Source organism: Rosa rugosa, chromosome 5 (genome assembly GCF_958449725.1).
Source record: "Rosa rugosa chromosome 5, drRosRugo1.1, whole genome shotgun sequence".
NCBI classification, from domain to species: domain Eukaryota; kingdom Viridiplantae; phylum Streptophyta; class Magnoliopsida; order Rosales; family Rosaceae; genus Rosa; species Rosa rugosa.
In genome coordinates, this window is record NC_084824.1 from 1,084,402 (window position 1) to 1,103,056 (window position 18,655).

The 18,655-nt window shown below is 36.2% G+C and overlaps 1 protein-coding gene and 1 long non-coding RNA gene across 16 annotated transcripts; one reads left to right on the plus strand and one right to left on the minus strand.

Moving 5' to 3' along the window:
- Window positions 1-2,239: 2,239 nt before the first annotated feature.
- Window positions 2,240-5,386, plus strand: LOC133710280 (transcription factor bHLH110). 3 transcript variants are annotated; one of them, XM_062136314.1, is made up of 7 exons: window positions 2,240-2,769; window positions 3,264-3,966; window positions 4,071-4,217; window positions 4,383-4,448; window positions 4,563-4,631; window positions 4,815-4,853; window positions 4,940-5,386. In XM_062136314.1, exons 1-7 carry the CDS (start codon window positions 2,396-2,398, stop codon window positions 5,108-5,110), a joined length of 1,569 nt encoding a protein of 522 aa, XP_061992298.1. In that variant the 5' UTR covers window positions 2,240-2,395; the 3' UTR covers window positions 5,111-5,386. The 3 variants fall into 3 exon arrangements, with proteins under 3 accessions (XP_061992298.1, XP_061992297.1, XP_061992296.1); XM_062136313.1 differs by having other exon boundaries at window positions 2,244-2,769; window positions 4,377-4,448; window positions 4,943-5,386; XM_062136312.1 differs by having other exon boundaries at window positions 2,247-2,769; window positions 4,377-4,448.
- Window positions 5,387-9,629: 4,243 nt separating this feature from the next.
- On the minus strand, window positions 9,630-17,558 carry LOC133712147 (uncharacterized). 13 transcript variants are annotated; one of them, XR_009847196.1, is made up of 14 exons: window positions 15,482-15,496; window positions 15,213-15,410; window positions 13,875-14,305; window positions 13,626-13,767; window positions 13,475-13,528; window positions 13,304-13,384; window positions 12,697-12,789; window positions 11,706-11,825; window positions 11,541-11,586; window positions 11,112-11,149; window positions 10,630-10,737; window positions 10,472-10,527; window positions 10,248-10,281; window positions 9,630-9,918 (listed from the first exon to the last, which is right to left on the minus strand). It is a non-coding gene; the product is annotated as an uncharacterized LOC133712147 (long non-coding RNA). The 13 variants fall into 13 exon arrangements; XR_009847200.1 differs by lacking the exons at window positions 15,213-15,410; window positions 15,482-15,496 and adding an exon at window positions 17,541-17,558; XR_009847198.1 differs by lacking the exons at window positions 15,213-15,410; window positions 15,482-15,496 and adding an exon at window positions 14,598-14,614.
- Window positions 17,559-18,655: the final 1,097 nt, after the last annotated feature.

Consider the following 18,655-nt stretch of genomic DNA (forward strand, 5'->3'; position numbering starts at 1 on the left):
CCAGACCACGTGCAAGGGAAATCCACATTTCCGTTGATAACCAACCAGCATCGAAATTATAACATATTGTTCCCAGGAGTAACACCATATAGATGGCTCCACAAAATGACAAGAACCTCCAAACCCTAGCTCAAAAGAGTAGGGACGATTTATTCGACCTAACCAAAAACCTGAAACTAAAACCCTAATAAAAAACTGAAAGAAACTACCATTATTGACCATCTCTTCACGCACCAGACCAAAGCTATGACAAACATCTTCCCTCTCTCTAATTTGCCCGCCGGCAGACCACCGCCACAACTCTTGCCCTTCGAGCTCACCACCCCAGAGGTACGCATTCAACACCTCAAGCCGCACCGATCCACCTGCCAGTCGTCGGCCTGAACTAGATCTGGAACCACATCCACTCCAATCCAAACCACCGAGAAACAAGAATGGAATCGCCGAGCTCTTCCACCTCGGAACGAAATCGCTCCACCCATCTGTGTCTATCCTCCCAGGAGCCCGAACCCACAGCTGCAAACATCTCAGAGCGACCCACCTCCGAACAGAGATCAGCGCCATACGATCCATGGCAAACCGCCGCCACGATCTGGCCTCTGACCCCTTGTTCCAAGCCTGCGCCGCCGCTGAATTCCTCCTCCCCGCCTGCGCCTCTGCCTGAGAGTAGAGAAGAAGCATACCACGCCCCGACCACTGCAAAGAATACGAAATCGAAGGTCCCAAGACCCCCATCTCCCGTCCGGCAACACCTGCCATTCGTCGTTGAGGCGGGAAGCCCCGATCGACGAGGAGGCGCCGCCGGACGAGCGACCACTGCTCCTTCACTCTTTCCAAACCCTAGTTTTCGCTCCTTTTTTCTCGGTCCCCTAGTTGAATGGACTACAGTTATGTGATAATTAATGCGGAAACATCATGTACATTAGTTACTAATATAATTAATTAATTTGATATGACTTGGTACGTGTAGTGTGTATACCAGTATATATGTATCACTACTTGGACTTTTTTTCTTTTTCTTTTATTGCTTCTCATATCCATCACTTGATTTAGAACTTAATATGATTTGGACAGTAGTGTTCACCTAGTCAGTATCTGACTAAAAACTGACCAAGGAAATTATGCTAAATCACCTTTTGATGTAAATCTAAAGGTGGAAAACAAAATAACTCAATTTAAAAATAATTATTTCCACCTTTGTATTTACATCAAAAGGTGATTGAGCATAATTTTCTTGATCAATGACTGATCAAGTGAACGTTATTGATGATTTGGATTTATAGCTTAAAAGTATAAACAATATCATGTACATTAGTTACTAATATAATTAATTTGATATGACTTGGTACATGTAGTGTGTATACTAGTATATATGTATCACTACTCGGACCTTTTTTTTTTTTCTTTTATTGCTTCTCATATCCGTCACTTGATTTAATTAGAACTTGATATGATTTGGACAGTGGTGTTCACCTAGTCAGTAAGTGATTAAAAACCGACCAAAGAAATTATGCTCAATCACCCTTTGATGTAAATCTAAAGGTGGAATACAAAACAACTCAATTTAAAAATAATTATTTCCACCTTTGGATTTACATTTACATCAAAGGGTGATTGAGCATAATTTTTTTATCAGTGATATATAGCTTAAAAGCATAAATAATTCGCTCCCCTCACATAGCACCCGGCCAATTGATCAAGCCGCCAAAAGTAAAGTAAATAGCCATTGTTAAAAGAAAGCCAACATCAGTTTTGCAACTAATTAAGCATTCTAATTGAAAGAACAAAAAGAAAAGGAAAAAGCCTTCTAAGTGAGCATGCTTACTAATGGGTCTTGCTCGGATCGATTTTTTTAAAGTTCAAACTCACGAGACCCAAATTAAGATCATATACATTGTCAACATGCAGCCTAGATGTTCTCAAAAAAAAAAAAAAAAAAAAAAAATGCAGCCTAGCTTATCCGTATGCAAAATTGAAAATTGTGTTTCATAATGTTTTGTGAACGACATTAATGACCGAACCCTAATTACCAATTAGCTAGGAAAGAGAGAAAGAAAGTCGATCACAAAGCAAACCCTAAACCAAATTCGTGGGTGAGTTGGGTTGGGTGGAGTGGCCCAGGTGGTAGCTCCGTTTACATATTAATAATTGCCCACGAACTTAGTGGGAAACTCAGGCGAGCATATTTTATTGTCTCCCATATAATTCACAAGACCTGCAGATCTCCGTACGTCACCACACTCAACGGTATATATCACCCCCTTCATCAATTCCAAAACCTCCATCTCTAGAACATCGAACCAACAAAGACTAAACTCCAGAGCACCAAGCATACAGCCATTTCTTAGTCAAAGAAAAAGGTTAAGACGTACAGCTACTAGCTAGCTAGAAACCAATGGCAGCTGCTGACCAATGCCGACTCGACAAAACTGGAAATTGTGTTGCCATCTCTTCCTCTACACAACCAAACTGGTGGAATCATGATCACCTCCATGCAGCAGCTGCAGCTGCCGCTGCCGGCTCTCATCTCTCGGCTTCTTCGTGGCCGTGGCACCAGCAGCAGCAGCAGCCAAACCCTAACTCCAACTCTTCTTGCGATGAGGATGTTTCAATGTCCAGTACTTCCTTTACCAATGCCTCCAACCACTCCAGCCTCAGCGTTGATTCCTCTCGCAGACTCGTTGATCAGCGTTCTGCTTCGCCCAACGACTACTTGAATAATATTGGAGAACAGGTTTCTGATAATCAAATATGGAGACAAGTTCTATTGTAAGTTAATTTTTCTAATCTAGTATATTGTTTCCTTTGTTGCCCTATATATTATTTAATTTACAATGAGAATGAAGCTGACTGAAAATTCATTATATTAATTCTCAACTGATAATTGGGAGCATTATTGTCCTCGAAGTTTGTTTGATTGAGCTAAGTGGAACACAGAATATATCTATTAAATAAGTTAACTGGAAATTGAAAAAGATCAGAAATCCTAGGGCCCCTTTAGTGTGGAAGATGGTTCGTACTTTGTGGAAGGTTCATAAATTAGGTTTCCTTATCCCTTTTCTGTACTTTAGTTACTTAAGTAGAGGAGGTTATGGTCTTGATGAGTTAGTACTGGCAATCAGAATAGGTTCAACTTTCCCAAGCTAGCTAGGTTATGAAGCCAAGACGTCCAAAAAACTAGTAAATTAGTTGGAGTATGATTAGTATCATATATTAATATCAATAACTAACTGTGAAATCTTTCGTTGAACTCGTGGGTGTAGAAGCGTCGGAAACAATGATTTGAACAGCAGTATGACTCATGATGTAGGAGAGAACTTCCTTGATGCACTATCATCCAAGAACTTGTCAAATACTGCTATGTACGAACCTGCTTGTGATTACTTGAAGAAATTGGACAACGCTAGTAGCAATTGGGAGTTCACTAACTCATCATCAGCTGCAGCTACTATGCATGCATCTAATCTCAACAATTTCGAAAGGCAAATCAACATTAATGGATCGTTTAGCAGCGAGAACTTGTCTAATCTAGTCAGCACCTGGTCCATTGCGCCACCTGAACCACAAGTAGCCAACAGCCCTTTCTTCAATCTTCCTCAAGTGTCATGTTACGGTGCTAATAATAATTTGATGAAAGTTGAAAGTGCAGCACAATTAGCTGGAGCAAACTTGCATGGAAGGCCATTTAGTTCTGATAATGGGAGCAATATTGACTTGATTGGCCTCAACAACACAATGGCTGCAGATGATAGCTACTATGGATCCGGAAATGGTTTAGTGATGCCCGATTCGTACTCTTCATCCAACAGTGCTAGAAATTTCACAGATGTCATATCTTTTAACAGTCGATTAGGCAAGCCGTTGATGGATCATAGTCACCATGCACAAAAGCCGAGTAACTTCAAATCTTTGATCAACTTATCTGATAACACTTCAAAGAAGCAAGGCCTCCAAACTTCTTCGCCGGTAAGATTAAGCTCTCAATGGATTTTAATTTCTAAAATAAATTCACCTTCAGCAACTTTTGCTGATTTATTATTAGTATCTCTAATATTAATTAATACATGCAGACAAGAATGAGTGGAAGAGGACAAGGAACTGCAAATGAATCCACAGGGAAGAAGAAACGAACAGATGAGAGTAGTACATCATCAGAAATAGTTTTGAAAAAGCCTAAGCAAGAAACTTCAGCAGTTAATTCATCATCATCTGTAAAGGTACTTTATATACACTGAAATGAATTTTATCAATTAATTAATTTTCCCAAGATAAAAGAGAAAGTCCAAAGAGAAATCACGCATGCTCATGATTGTTAATTAAGTAGGATATGCATCAACTTTTGCTTGATTAGTTATTTAAATTACTAAGTTTAACAGATGCAGGCACCAAAAGTCAAGGTTGCTGATAAGATCACGGCCCTTCAACAAATCGTGTCTCCATTTGGAAAGGTGAGCAAAAAGCATGGGGTCACTTTTAAGTTCTATAATTCACTATTTTTTGTTACTCAGACTTTTGGTTAGTTAACTGACTATTGACAATGTATTTTGGTGAATTATTTTCAGACTGATACAGCTTCAGTACTATATGAAGCGATTCAGTACATTAAGTTCCTCCAAGACCAAGTGCAGGTGGTATGTTATCATCATCTCTTCTCAATCCATCTATGTGAAATTATCTGAGATCGACCTAGTTACTCGAGTTATATGTTTCTTCATAATAGATGAGAGTCGAGTTCAATTTCATTAGAGCTCGAATAAATTGGATGATATTTGCACGTATGGTTTGTAACAGCTACGTTACTCTAATTTTTGCAGCTATTGAGTAGCCCTTATTTGAAGACAAATCCGCATAAGGTACTTGCATGCATGGTTATTAATTCCAAGCACAAGCTTATTGCTTGTATATGCTGATTACTAATTTTGGTGCTTAATAATTTCAGCAGGATCCATGGGGAAAATTGGATCAAATTAGGGGAGATCATCACCCAAAGGTGGATCTGAAGAGCAGAGGCCTATGCTTGGTGCCTACGTCATGTACGCCCCCGGTTTATCGTGAAAATACAGGATCAGACTACTGGACACCAACATACAGAGGCTGTTTGTATAGATAAATATTCAAGCTACCTAGCTAGATTGCAAAGTACTCACTAATATAATGAAAACCTTTAGATCGAAGAAGTGCATGGTCGATCGATGAATGTACATCGTTCTCTTCTCAAAAGAAATGGGAAGCAACAGATCGATATTGTAACCCCATTAAGGCTTGTAGACATATACTATAGCTGCTTAGTTAATCTCGGTGTTATTGCATATATGCTACGGCCTACGTGCGTATATATGTGTAGTCAATCCGCAAAGATATATATAAGATCGATGATTTTGAAGTAGCTAGCTTGATCGAGCTCATCTATTGTCATTATTGTCCGTATATTATGATAACAAACAATCAGCAGAATACATCAGACGCTCATAGCTGACAAGCATGCATGAACAATTGACAAGAGTGCATGATCAACAAAAATAATAGCTGGTTTAAAATGTATGTAATGAATCATTATTTATAGTTAACTGGCCCGTAATCGTGCAACACTGTTGTATTGTCCGAAAGCTAGCCAGCTAGCACCTGTGCTCATCGCAATAATTCTTTGTGTTTTTCATTGTGGTTACATTCAAAGGATCAAACCTTAATTGACTTTTCGATCGTCCTATATTATAATTTGATATAGTTTCATCTATCAGTCGATCTGTCTGGCCACTTAAGCTAACTCCTAAATGCATCTCTACATATCCCATGACATTGATTTAATCAGAAATGTTCTGTAGTGAGTTCTTTTTAATGCCATGTTGTCAACCCCTAACTAGCTAGCCAGCAACAAGCGCGCGCTACTAGAAAATTGGTTATTGGCCACCCTAGATAGACATAGATTTATAATTAACCGTATCATTTGACATATTAAAGGGCACCTTCGATATACTATTTAAATGAATGAAAATGATGAAGAAGGAATAAATGTCCTTTCCAAAATCATCAATAAAATGATCACCAAGTCGTTGAATTAATAAGATATGGTGGAGGAATACTACTCGCATTGCATGCTTGTAAGTTGGCCACTCGATCACTTTTCCTTGTTTCAACAGCACCCGCATTAAGCACAATATATTGATAATGTTTTTGCAGAAGCCATCTTCATAATTTCTAGAAGCAAAGTTGACAAAGGCAAAAGTGAAGTGTAAGAAAGCAACGGTCAAAGGAGGAGGTGATCGATCGAGCATAAAGTGCAAAACTCAGACACCACTAAATCACTAATGATGCACTTAAACAGTGTTAATCAAAGCAAGAGCACACTCTGCTGATGCCCCAAAGCAATTCAAAAACGCCATGATGTTGTTTTTATTTTTAACTCTACTATTTCAAGTTATTATTGACGCCACCAATTAGATTAATATATATTCACGCTAAACATATTTGAAGGGGGAGGCGTCTCATTAGCACGAATTCACATAATAATTACATAATTTTAAGGACGTGCAGAAAGAAAAGAAAAAGCATGGATCTAGATTCTCTCCTTAGCTCTTTCCGGCCTCTTGTTTGTCCTTGACTTTCAATCTCCACCGTTAACTCAAAACTGGAAGGACATAAATAATCCATATCAGCATCTCATTATTAATTACCTAAAAATGAGGCTACTGTTCAAGTAAATCCAAAATATGTGTCTGGCCCAAACCCTAGGTTATTTGACCTAGTTGAAATAGGGTTTTGAATTAGAGATATTCATAGATATCCGATTAATTGTACGATTATCTTTCCTTGTACAACTCTGATTCTATGTCTTATAATCCTCTATATAAAGAGGCCCCTATTATCAATGAAAACACGGCTCAATTCTCTCCCAATTCAGTTTTCCTTAAACACGTTATCAGCATGAAGCCCTAACCCTGAAACAAATAACCAAACCCTGATTCAAGAAGCTAAAACCCTAAATTCGAATACAAAACCTTGAAGCCTTTTCTGCCTCCACCTCACACCATGAAACCCTCCATACCAGGAATCCAGAACTGGCGGCAGAACAACTAGAACCGGCCGGAAACCTACTGAACCGGCCACCAGAAGTTCCAAACCACCCGCAGCAAATACTCAACCGGTTCAACACATTCCGGACATCCAATTGCTACCAAATTTTTCTAGAAGCAGCGTCTTGATTCCAGGATCCGGGAACCGGAAAAATTCTTCCCGAAACCGGCTTAAAAACATATGAACTGGCCGCCTGAGCATCAGAACCCTTGAACCGGCAGAACACCACCTGTCTGCCCAGAACCTGCCCTGCCTGCAGCCCAGCCCAAAGAAGGAGAAAGATCGGCCCAGAAAAGAGAAGAACATGCCCAAGGTTGTGCGGCCCACTGAGGAAGGGAAAAAAAAAAAAAGGGGGAGGGCCCAGCCCAGAAGAAGTCAACGGCCCAGCCCACAGGTCAACATTGCCGGTCAACCACCGCGGGTCAACTATCGCCGGTGACTTTTTTGGAGGCCGCTGGCCACTTTTCTGGCAACTTTCCTGTGACTTTTTCCTGCCAAATTTTCTGGCAACCTATTTCGAGATAATTTTTACTAAAATTTCCCGTTTTTGAGTTTTTATTCATTTTCTCTTCTTTTTCTCGGGGACTTGCAAACTCCCTTCTTCTACCCTCCTTTCTTCATCATAGGCACAAGTAATAAGGATAAGGAAAGGTTAAAAAGCAGAACATCAGTGAAGGAAAAAAAATAAAAAATAGAAAGCCTCTGTCTTTGTTCAATCTTTCAGATCTGAAGCCTAGCCAAGATCTCACAAGTCCCTTCAGGTAAGCTCTCTCTCTCATATCTCATCGTCTTGCTATTCCGTCTTCTATATGTTTGAAAGGCCCAACGCCGCTCATCGTCATACCTCTGACCTCGCCGCCTCCCCTAGACGCCTCCACGATGCCATTGAAGAGCTCAAGCGCCGCCAGCGCGCCGCCGAGTTATGCGTCCTCACTTACTTACAGTTCTTAGCCTCACTGCGGGGATCTGTTTCGAACAACGAACCCTAAACACTGCTCTTCGCCCACACTACCAAATCAAATTTTTGGTAATACTTATTACAAGGTTTTGTTGGGTTTTGGTTAGTTGACCGCTTTACCTAAACTACTCATGTTTATGCTTTTAAATTTTTGGTAGTTTATTCATAGACATGGTGTCACACCCCCAAACTTGAGACCAATATTGTACTGAAATATGGTACCCGAATTTGGGATGTGAGCCAAACTAAATAAAACTTCCTTTTTGAAAGAAAGTAAAAGACTATATATAGATATACCTGAATTGTACTTTTATTAGAAAACGAAATTGTTAAAATATTTACGTAACCAAAGTTAAGCAAAATTCAAATCAGTACAGGTATTCACTTGAAATATATAGTAGTAGAAAAATATTCTTTTATCTAGTAGGTTCTTCCATTTTTCCCCATGCATCTACTCGTTACCTGAAAACATGAAGGTGTAGCATCATGAGTAACACAGACCCAGTAAGTACATCTTACATTCTTATATTAATGTGTCTTATAAGAAATCAAAACTGAACAACCAAGTAAAAATGTACCGAGAACCATTTATATGTTCACACCAAATCTTAAGTATGTATTTGTATACACACAACAGACACATATATCAATATTTGTAAAACTCATAATAATATCACATAGTCACATCTCTTTTATCGAATCAACAAATACTGCAGCAATAATAGGTGCAAATAACCTCAAAACAATGCATGCTCGATTCTCTTTTCACTTAACACCATAACATATTAACAATATATCACAGATAGATATTTGATCAAAACAATATAAGTACACTTTTCATTTTAGTGAATTCTCGGATTAACTGGTAACAAATCATAAATCCACGTGTTAGGGTCCATAATACCAAAACACGGGAAACCACATGCTAGGGTCCATACACTATGCCAAAAAAGCAATCAGACGACAGAGGAGATCTGTCGTCTGATAAAAAAATTTCTGTTGTCTAGTACGGTGCCGTCTCTTGGGGCATCAGACGACAGATTTCCTCTGTCGTCTTATTTATCAGACGACAGAAGGTTTTCAAGTCATCTGTTGTCTGTTAGAGAATTCAGACAACAGTTATCTGTTATTTATAATGACTTACAACAACAGTTTTCTGTTGTTTGTTTCGTATTCTAATAACAATTAACTGTTATTTAAACTACCAACACAAAACAATTATTTGTTGTTGTACATTCATTTAAGATACAATTATATGTTGTTGTTTTTGTCTTGTGTCAACGAAAATTTATATATTTTTGTCGTTGTTTTTATTGTAAGGCCACAGTTTTCTGTTGTTTGAGTGGGAAAATAACTAACAGTTAACTGTTAGTTAAACTACTAACACAAAACAATTATTTGTTGTTGTACATTCATTTAAAATACAATTATATGTCGTTGTTTTTATTTTGAGTCAACAGAAGTTTATATATTTTTGTGTTTGTTTTGATTGTGAGACCACAATTTTCTGTTGTTTGAGTGGGAATATAACAATAGATTTTTCCTAAATTCTGTTGTTCTTAAGTAGCTCCAACAACATATTTTGACTTTGATTTAGTGGTTGCATGGTATTTCAAATGTCACATTTATATTCCTATTAGGCAAAATGCCCGCGCGGTGCTGCGGGTATACTATTGATATGGTTGAATTTACATCGAAATTACGTTATAGATACATTAGATATAGTAAAACTACATTATACATTGTTCTACTTGTCTCAAAAATCTGGTGCCTTTGCCATACGAATCTGGATTAGCAGCAACATCATAAAAGGAATGGATGCTGCCACTATCTTGGTTTCCAGCCCAAAACTGGTTTTGGAAGTTGTCATTTGCTCCAGCAGACATATCCTAGCATGAAATTGAAAAACCATTACCAAAAAATAAAAAATTCAAAGGCACTCAATGAAACACTTTTCTTCTCTCAAGCAAATGCATTTCTTTTGGTTACTTTGTCTAAGCCGGTAGAATGAATCTTCTGGAAAAGCTTTTCACTTTTGGTAGCAAAAGTAGCGAGGGAAATTGTACATTTGATTAAAAAAATGTTGCTCTTTGGTTTATGAAGGACGTAATAAAAAAACCAAACTATATTACTTGCAGTATAGTAAGACACAATAATCAAGAAAACATTTTGACAACTGCAATGGGAATATGGAATAAGGTTAACATATATAACATACCTTTCTTCAAACAGTCCAGCATATCAAGCTTGAACTGCATTATATGAAAGAATGAAAGATCAAAGACCATGTTTAGATCTCAAGTTCTCAACTTGAATCCATCTGTTACCAAAATATAGGGATTTCATGTTCATGTTTACCAACCTACGATCAATAACTATATTAAGACTAAAATCAGATTGTGGAAGAATATATATAGAAGAGGCAATAACAAATATATTTACCTGGCCGGTAATTTTACTTTCTAGAGATCAAACCGGTCAATATCAAGTTCGAGACCCTGTAAACATGCAATTGTACATAAGACTATAAAAAAGTTTTCGTATTTTGTAATTTTCACTTCTCAGCACCCAAGTAGCATACAATATAGCTTCATATATACCTGATAAATTTTAAGCCCCTGAAAACTTCACCAGCAAGCCAATAGACACCAAGCTTATATGCTCAAACCTGAATTGCAAAGCCCCATGATAAACTGAGTTCGTCACTCCTGAGACATGTCAAAACATACATGTAAGCAAGAATGCTTCTTAAATGAATACATATAACTAATTCAAGCAATATATACTTAACTGTTAACGATAAAGAAGAAAACAAAACCCTCAACAAAGAACCAAAAGGGAAAAAGAAAAAAAAAACAGCCTTAGCAAACAAATAAAGAGGAAGTAGAATCACATCTATAATTATAACACTGTAAACAGCAAGTCCACATAGTGAGATGGCAACGGATCAATTCCTAAAACCTGGAATCAGAATTCAATAAAAAATAAAATAAATAAATAAATAAAATATATATATATATAAAATAAAAAAACCAAATTCAATTGCTAAACCAATAATTGAAATTATCAAAGTAACAATCACCTTCTTGCAGTGATGTTGTTCTAGTGAGAAATCCAAACCTACAATCATGAAGACGTCAAGTTAAAGAGAGATCATTTATGTTAACCAAAGAAAGAGGTTTAATATATGTGCTCTATATATATATATATATAAATATAGAATCTATTTCCTACATTTCTATAGTACTTCAATTCCTGTCAGACATTAATTTTTACTCTTACTCGGGATAAATGGCCTACCGTGTCTATCCTAATTATATCGAACAAAAAAAAAATTATAACTACTATGATTCATTCCTTATTATTGTCCCAAGCTAACAAAGTAATTTGCCTTTTCGATTTTTGCAAGCTTTATTTTATCCAAATACAAAGACAGCAAATTGATACGTAAATCAGATAGACAGTGACTAATAAAACACGGATATGCCCAGCAATAATAAAGTAAACTGACCCGATCTTCTTGTTAAAAACTGGAGCTGTTCAAAACGCAAAAAGTACTGGATGCAAAGCAAAAGAAAGTCCGATTAGGACAGCTAGAAAACTGCATACAAATAACTAATTCAAGGAAATCAGTTTAAAGTATGTTGGTATTGACTCTACTAAACCAAAATCTTACCAATCTAAGCAAGAGCTTCCCGTCTCTCTCTTCTCCTTCTTTTCGTTCTTGCCTGTTCTCCTCTCTCTCTCTCTCTTTTGTTTCGTCTCGTCCCTCTGTGTTGGGCGAACAACAAAATCCCTAAAGAAAATACGTTTTATTAGGTCTAATAAAATAGAAAGCCAATCTTTATCAAGCTTTTCAATTAACAAAATTAGCAAATCTTTTGTTAAATCATTCTCATAATTAAAAATCAGCAGTATAAGGAACTAATAAGAAAAGGCTGACTACTACTACTTTCTCTTGCAATATTTATACCCTCTCTTGCAATATTTACTGCAATCCTTATTGAAAAGCTTTACTTAAAATTTGACTGCACAATTTAGTTCTAACATTGAAAAACCCAATAATAATAATAATAATAATAAATCATACCTCACAAAATTTTTTTACTCTTACTTAACCATAAAAAATTAGTGATCGATGCGCCCTCAAAAATTAGCTCCACTTGACATACCAAATGCATGAAGAAATCAGAGGGTAAGAACGAATTCAATTTTTGTCATCAGTCACCATTATGTGAGAAACAGACTTCTTTTCATTAATCGCCATTATCTAATTTGTTAATAGTCAGATATTACATTAATAAATCTGTAGAAACACCTCCTTCAAAATAACTAACCACAACACAAAAGCAAATGAAGTTTCGAAAAAAAAAAAAAAACAAAATAGTACTGTCTGCTCACAGTCAAAACAGAAGAATACCACTCCAATAATATCTGAACTGAAAAGCCAAGGAAAGCTTGAAAATATGACCTTCACCCATTTTTAGTCATGTCTAATCAGTTTTCATTGTTAGCATCACAATTCAATCACACAGTTTTCATCGTTAAGGTGCTTTCAACATTAAGCTTCCATTTGCATAATAATATAAGCAGAAGGAAGTCTGTACTTGTGAAGGTTTCTCAAAAAATAAGAAGCCAAACACAGATGAGAGAAAGCTGAAAAAGACCTGTTTACCGCCAAACGATCAACTACCAGCAAAACCGAGCCATTGTTGCTAGCATGTTGAAAGCAGATAAAGTACCCCTTCCAGTTCTGAAAACTACCACAAAACAAATAGAAATGACGATAAGAATCGGGCAAGATAATGACCAACATCCACAATCACAAAAGGAAGACGTGTTTATTAATGAGTCAAAACTAAATAAAAAACATAAATGCAAGTTATAAACAATAGAAACCATAACTAAAAAAAACCCTTTAATATAACAATAAAAATATGCAATAAATTTCAAATGCACTTAATTTATCCAAAGCTGAACAATATAAGAAAACCCTCAAACCTACACAAAACTCTGATGATAATTATCTGTCTATGAATCATGTTCCTGATGAAGTCACAAAAAGGGAATTAAATTGGACTTATTTAAACTGACCAAACTCAACAAAATCCAAAATATATAACACATCAAACGTATACTCCAATTTCAATTCGACACAAATTTTGAATCTCCACAGAAATGCTAGATTTATATGATACCGATTTCAATTTATTCCAAACATACACTGACAGTCAAAGATGCTAGATTTATATGATACCGAAATTGAAATTTTACCTTCGCGGTATCGATGAAGACAAAGCTGACAGGCTGTCAAAGAGTCACGATCAGAGTTGCAGACTCAACGTATCTCTTTCCCTTAACAGAAAACCAGCAAAATCAGTAGAGAGAATTCAATTTCAAACAGAAGACCATTACTCTAACACTGTAGACCAGTTCCAGATCTACCTGTTTCTGTGCAGCAAAAAAACGAAGACGCGAACTCCACCACAAATAATACCCCTAAAACATCAAAACCCATATCCATTCAAAACCAACCACAACAAAAAAAACCCATCTCATTACAGAATGAGTAAAGCAAGAAGAAAAAAAGCAATACCTTTGTTGGTGAATAGAATGAGAACTTGCGTTTCGGAAGCTAATCACGAATCAAAATATTGATGTCTACCTTTTGCAGAAAAAAAAACTGAAAGTGACCCATCCTCCTTTTTTCTATTTGATTGCTTGGACTTTGATGGAGACTGCAAATCATAGAAGAAGAATTTCAACGAAATCAGTTTGGGTATATGACTAATAGATGAATAATAACGATGATGTTGACATCGATTTGAAAGAACTAAAGTCTCACCAAGTTCTCACAGTTCTTGTTCTTGATCTTGATCACCGACTCTGAGGTCAGTTGAACCTTGATTCGGATGGAGGCTTCCCAAAGAGGACAGATCGGCTTTGCAATGGGTTGTCTTGTATCCCTCTTTTCTTTCTTCTCTCTTCTTTCGGTTTTTTACTTTTTTTTGCCCAGATCTTCACCTTTCCTCTATTCTATCTCTATTTTCTTTCTTCTCTCTTCTTTGGGTTTTTTCCAATTCCTGCCCCGATCGTTATGCCTATCCAACACTGAGAAAACCACAAATCCGATTCTCAGAAATACCTTGTCGCCGAGATGTCCTCTTTTCCTCTATTCTGTTCGTCTTTCTTTTCTCTTCTATCTCTCTCTTTTGTTGCTTCTCTCTTCTTTCGGTAATGCAACTCACTGTCTCACTCACAACCTATAAACCTGCACTGAAATAAGCAAGGAAAACAACTTTTCTCAGCACTAACAAAAGCAAGGAAAACGACTTTTCTAGCAACTTGATATTCTTCTCCAACAGTGGAGGATAAAAATGGCTTTTCCAACTCTTAGCAACAGTGTAACAGTAACATTCATCCTTTATATATAGAATAATTCTATCACTCAATGTCAAATTTCAATATCTTTCAACTAAAGAGCCATATTAGAAGAAAGCCCAAACCCTCAAGAACAAGTGCCAGGATAGATTAGAACAAGGTTCAGTGAGCAATTGCTAACTCTTACTAGTCAGAATATAACATAGTGAAACTTAGAGATGAAAAACAAATGGGAATGAAACCCTCCACACCAAACTTAGAGATGAAAAACAAATGGGAATGAAAAACAAAAACTGAGCCTAATTCAATATATGCAATTGAACATTTCTATGAAAAACAAAAACAAAATCAGCCATTTGACCATTTCTATATATGCAATTCAGTTTACCAAAACTTAGCCTAATTCAAAACTTAAATGAATTACCAAAAACTCAAAAAGTCCATAATAGAGCATAATTAAAAACTGAGCAGAGGCAGTAATCAATCACTAATCATGCAAAATAGATGAATCAATTGATACAATTCCCATTCACAGAGGCCAAAACAGATGCAATTCAATTAATCAACTAATTCAATTCCCATCCAAAATAGATACAGAGGACAAATATCATCATCTCAAAACAATGCAGTAAGCAAAGTCCAAAACAGCTCCAACAATCATGAATCAGAACACCACAGTCCAAAATCCAAAGCTTGACTATGAGATACACAACTACACCGAGCTTGCAGAAGGCCAGAATCACTTCAATTATGACTCAAATCAGTGAAATCACTCAATGCCCAGCAACTTAACAAGACTCACCGAGCTTGCAGAAACACCGAATCCAAAACCCAGAAATCGAGCTTGAAGAATCACCACTTGAACCCAGAAATCGAGCTTGAAGAATGAAGAATCACCAAGCTTCGAGGTTGAAGAATCACCGAGCTTGAAGCCTTGAACCCAGAAACCCAACCCAAAATCAAACCCAGAAATCCAGCCCAAAATCAAACCTAGAAAGCCCTGAAAAGTGTGAACCCAGAAATTGTGAGATTGTGAGACTAAAACCCAGAAAGACTGAGAATCGAGTTTACCTCCGAGCTGGAGAGCTAAAGAGCTGGCCGGAGAGAGACTGAGAATCGAGTCAATCGACTGATCTAGAGAGAGCCTGTCGAATAGTGAGAGAGCGACTGGCCGACGGAGAGTGTAGAAAAGAGAGAGAGAGCGACGGAGCGACAAAACCCAGAAGAGAGAGTGACGGAGCGTTTCGCGTTTTGACTTGCAACCCAGAAAATAGGGTTCTCTCACCTCTCTTCGCGTTTTGGGTAAGGATTCTTAGATTTGAGATATGGCCGATTTTTGAGAGGTATAGATGGCTAAGTTTTCCTCCAGATGTTGTGAGCTTCGAGTTTCTGGTTGCTAAGAGAGTCTTAGACAGAGGTAGTATTTGTGGGAATGAAAACCACGAAGCTAGGTTTTGTGCTATGTCAAAACAGACTTAAAATAAAAAAAAGTCAAACTCACCTTATTCAAACAACAGAATTTCTTGGCTCTGTTGTCTGAATAGTTTTCCATTGACTAGTCACCGATAGGGTTTGGGCATTTGGGAGGGAAAATATTTAATCTTGTTAGAGGGAAATCTAAACTTTCTGCTAAGAAATTTTCATCTTTTCAGACGACATTTAAGTGTCGTCTGAGTCTGACCATATCTTCAAAATGAAACAAGCATGGTTTCTCATTGTATTCAGACAACACATTTAATTTATGTGTCGTCTGAGTTTAGTCTGAAACACTCAGACGACAGAAATTGACCATTCTGTCGTCTGAACTCTGTTGTCTGATAGCTTTTTTGGCATAGTGATAATACCAAAGCATGGGTAAGCCGCAGCATACCAGGGTCCAACGTACTATACCCAAGTATGTATACTCAAAGTAAGCAACCTTCCTAAGAGTATAATAGTGCACTATCTGAAGGGACTAGAGCCCAAGGCTAACTTCTCATATCACAACACACTTTTACCAGTAATTCACTTAAGCACGGGGTAGTACTAATCACCCGATTTCACATCTCCAGATATAATTACGTCAATAAAGCATAGTAAGCTTTAAGTAGTAAATAAAACAGCTGCATAACTAGTAACAAAGCATATAAACAAACTTACATAAATATAACTGAAATTGTGTGGACAAATCAATATATATATATATATATATATATATATATACATAATTACGTGTATATATATATAATTTAACTTGAAAGTAATTGCGGAATAAAATAAATGTACTGCAAATTAAACTTGAAAGTAAATGTGCAATAAAATAAAGGTACTGCAAATTAAACTTGAAAGTAAATGTGCAATAAAATAAAGGTACTGCAAATTAAACTTGAAAATAAATGTGCAATAAAATAAAGGTACTGTAAATTAGAAGTAGTAAAAGAATATTAGTTAGTAGTCAAAGAGTTAGTAGTCCTCTTTTCATAGTATTAGAAATCTTAGTCCGAAGTGTCCATTCGTCAATCAAAATAATAGTACCAAGTACTGTCAACTTTCTGTTTTTATAACTTGTTCAATTCATGTCCGAAATAGTCAAGTGAGAACACCAAGTCATAGGATTTTTCATAAGGAATTCAATGGAATAAGTCATGTAGTCCAGATCAGAGTGATATAGTTCAGAAATGGTAAAAGAACCATAACAGTGCTGAAACCGATATTTTTGAAACTGACCTTTGATGTTTAAGTCTTTACGTACTGTGTATTTTACCATTACTTCTCAAACTTTCCAGAATAAAAGTAGAGGTCCTAAGCTTCAAATTGATATAAAGTTTGTAGAAAATGGATAAGAAATGAGGGAGATATGAATTTTTGAAGTTGTGATGGCGGTATGAGATTTCCAGCGAGTTTAAAAGTTGAAAACTTTGATTAGCCATAACTTCTTCATTTCTTAACCTTTTTTAGTGATTCAAAAGCCTAAACTGAAGGATTTTTCATGAAGAAACTGAAAATATAATTATTTTTGACAAGATTAACTTTTATCAAACACGAAAATATATGACTGCAGCAAAACAGATTCTTTTCCATTTTACCATCGGTTATGCACTTTGATAAATCTTAAAGGCAAAAGAATATAGGAATGTATTCATGTACTTACTTAAGAAACTCAGAAGTGAAGTGAAGATTTTGGTCTTGGATCCAAGCTTGGACTTCTTTGAGAAAAACAAAGGGAGTTTCTTGAAAGAAAAGGATGAAGGATTTGTGAGGTGAGTTTTCTCTACAACTAAGACTTCCAAATCAGTTTTGCACTTGATCTTAAGGCTTGAAGGAAAAATGATTCAGCTTCATGTTTATAAAGACTAGAAAGATGCATTAAAAATTAATCTTTAGCATCTTACTTGTAAGTCAAAAGTGAGTTGAAAGTCTACAAAGCATTTACAAGGAAATTTCCAAGAAATTTCCAAGGAATGTTATGGTTGTTAGAAAGAAAAATCAGATTAGTTCTTCTAGATGTATTGGCATTTGAATCATGTATACATATATACACATAGATATACACATAGATACACATTTTCTCAAACTAATACGAAGATTGATATGTCATTTCGTAATATTCAAAATATGTGTTAGCAATAACTAGTACTAAAATGACATGCATCACAAAAATAATATAGGTAATAGTATTGGGCTCAATAACAAATATCGAGTATACACAAGAAATACGAACTAAGGTATTTTAGTAAGTTCCTAGAACTCTATTATAACTTGTAAGTATAGCATGTGGTATCATCGGTTTCTAATCGAGAAAATAAATGCTTAGAAGATACTTGGATTATTTCTAAGTTTAAGGTATCTTAGAGTGCTCTACAGTGATACTAAGTTTCGGGTTATTACACATGGTATCTGACTTTTGCTTTGGTTTTTGGGTTGTTTTGGCGTGGTTTGTCGCCTCTGTATGGGTATAGAATATAGATGGAGGCAATGTCACTTTCTGATTCACTTCTTAATTGGGTATTTTAGAAATACTTTGTCCAGGATGGTTTTACTTGAATTTCACTAGTTTTGAAATTCTAGGCAAACTTTCATGCTTTTTGGAATCTTATTTTTCAATGAATAATGTTGAGTGTTTACTCTTGTTTTGGGTGGTTTGTTCCACTTTGTATATTTTGATATGTCTTATAGCGTTTATGACTACAGAAAGTAGGTAGTAGAAGAGAAAAGAAATATGCTCTTCTATACTCTATTTAATTGTTATTTTCTGGAAGAGTTAAA

Excerpts from the sequence above, each read along its gene's own strand:
- LOC133710280 (XM_062136312.1), top strand. The coding sequence starts at position 2,396 with ATGGCAGCTGCTGACCAATGCCGACTCGACAAAACTGGAAATTGTGTT. Across the intron at positions 2,770-3,263 it reads ATATGGAGACAAGTTCTATT|AAGCGTCGGAAACAATGATT; the intron begins GTAAGTTAATTT and ends TCGTGGGTGTAG. Across the intron at positions 4,218-4,376 it reads ATTCATCATCATCTGTAAAG|ATGCAGGCACCAAAAGTCAA; the intron begins GTACTTTATATA and ends TAAGTTTAACAG.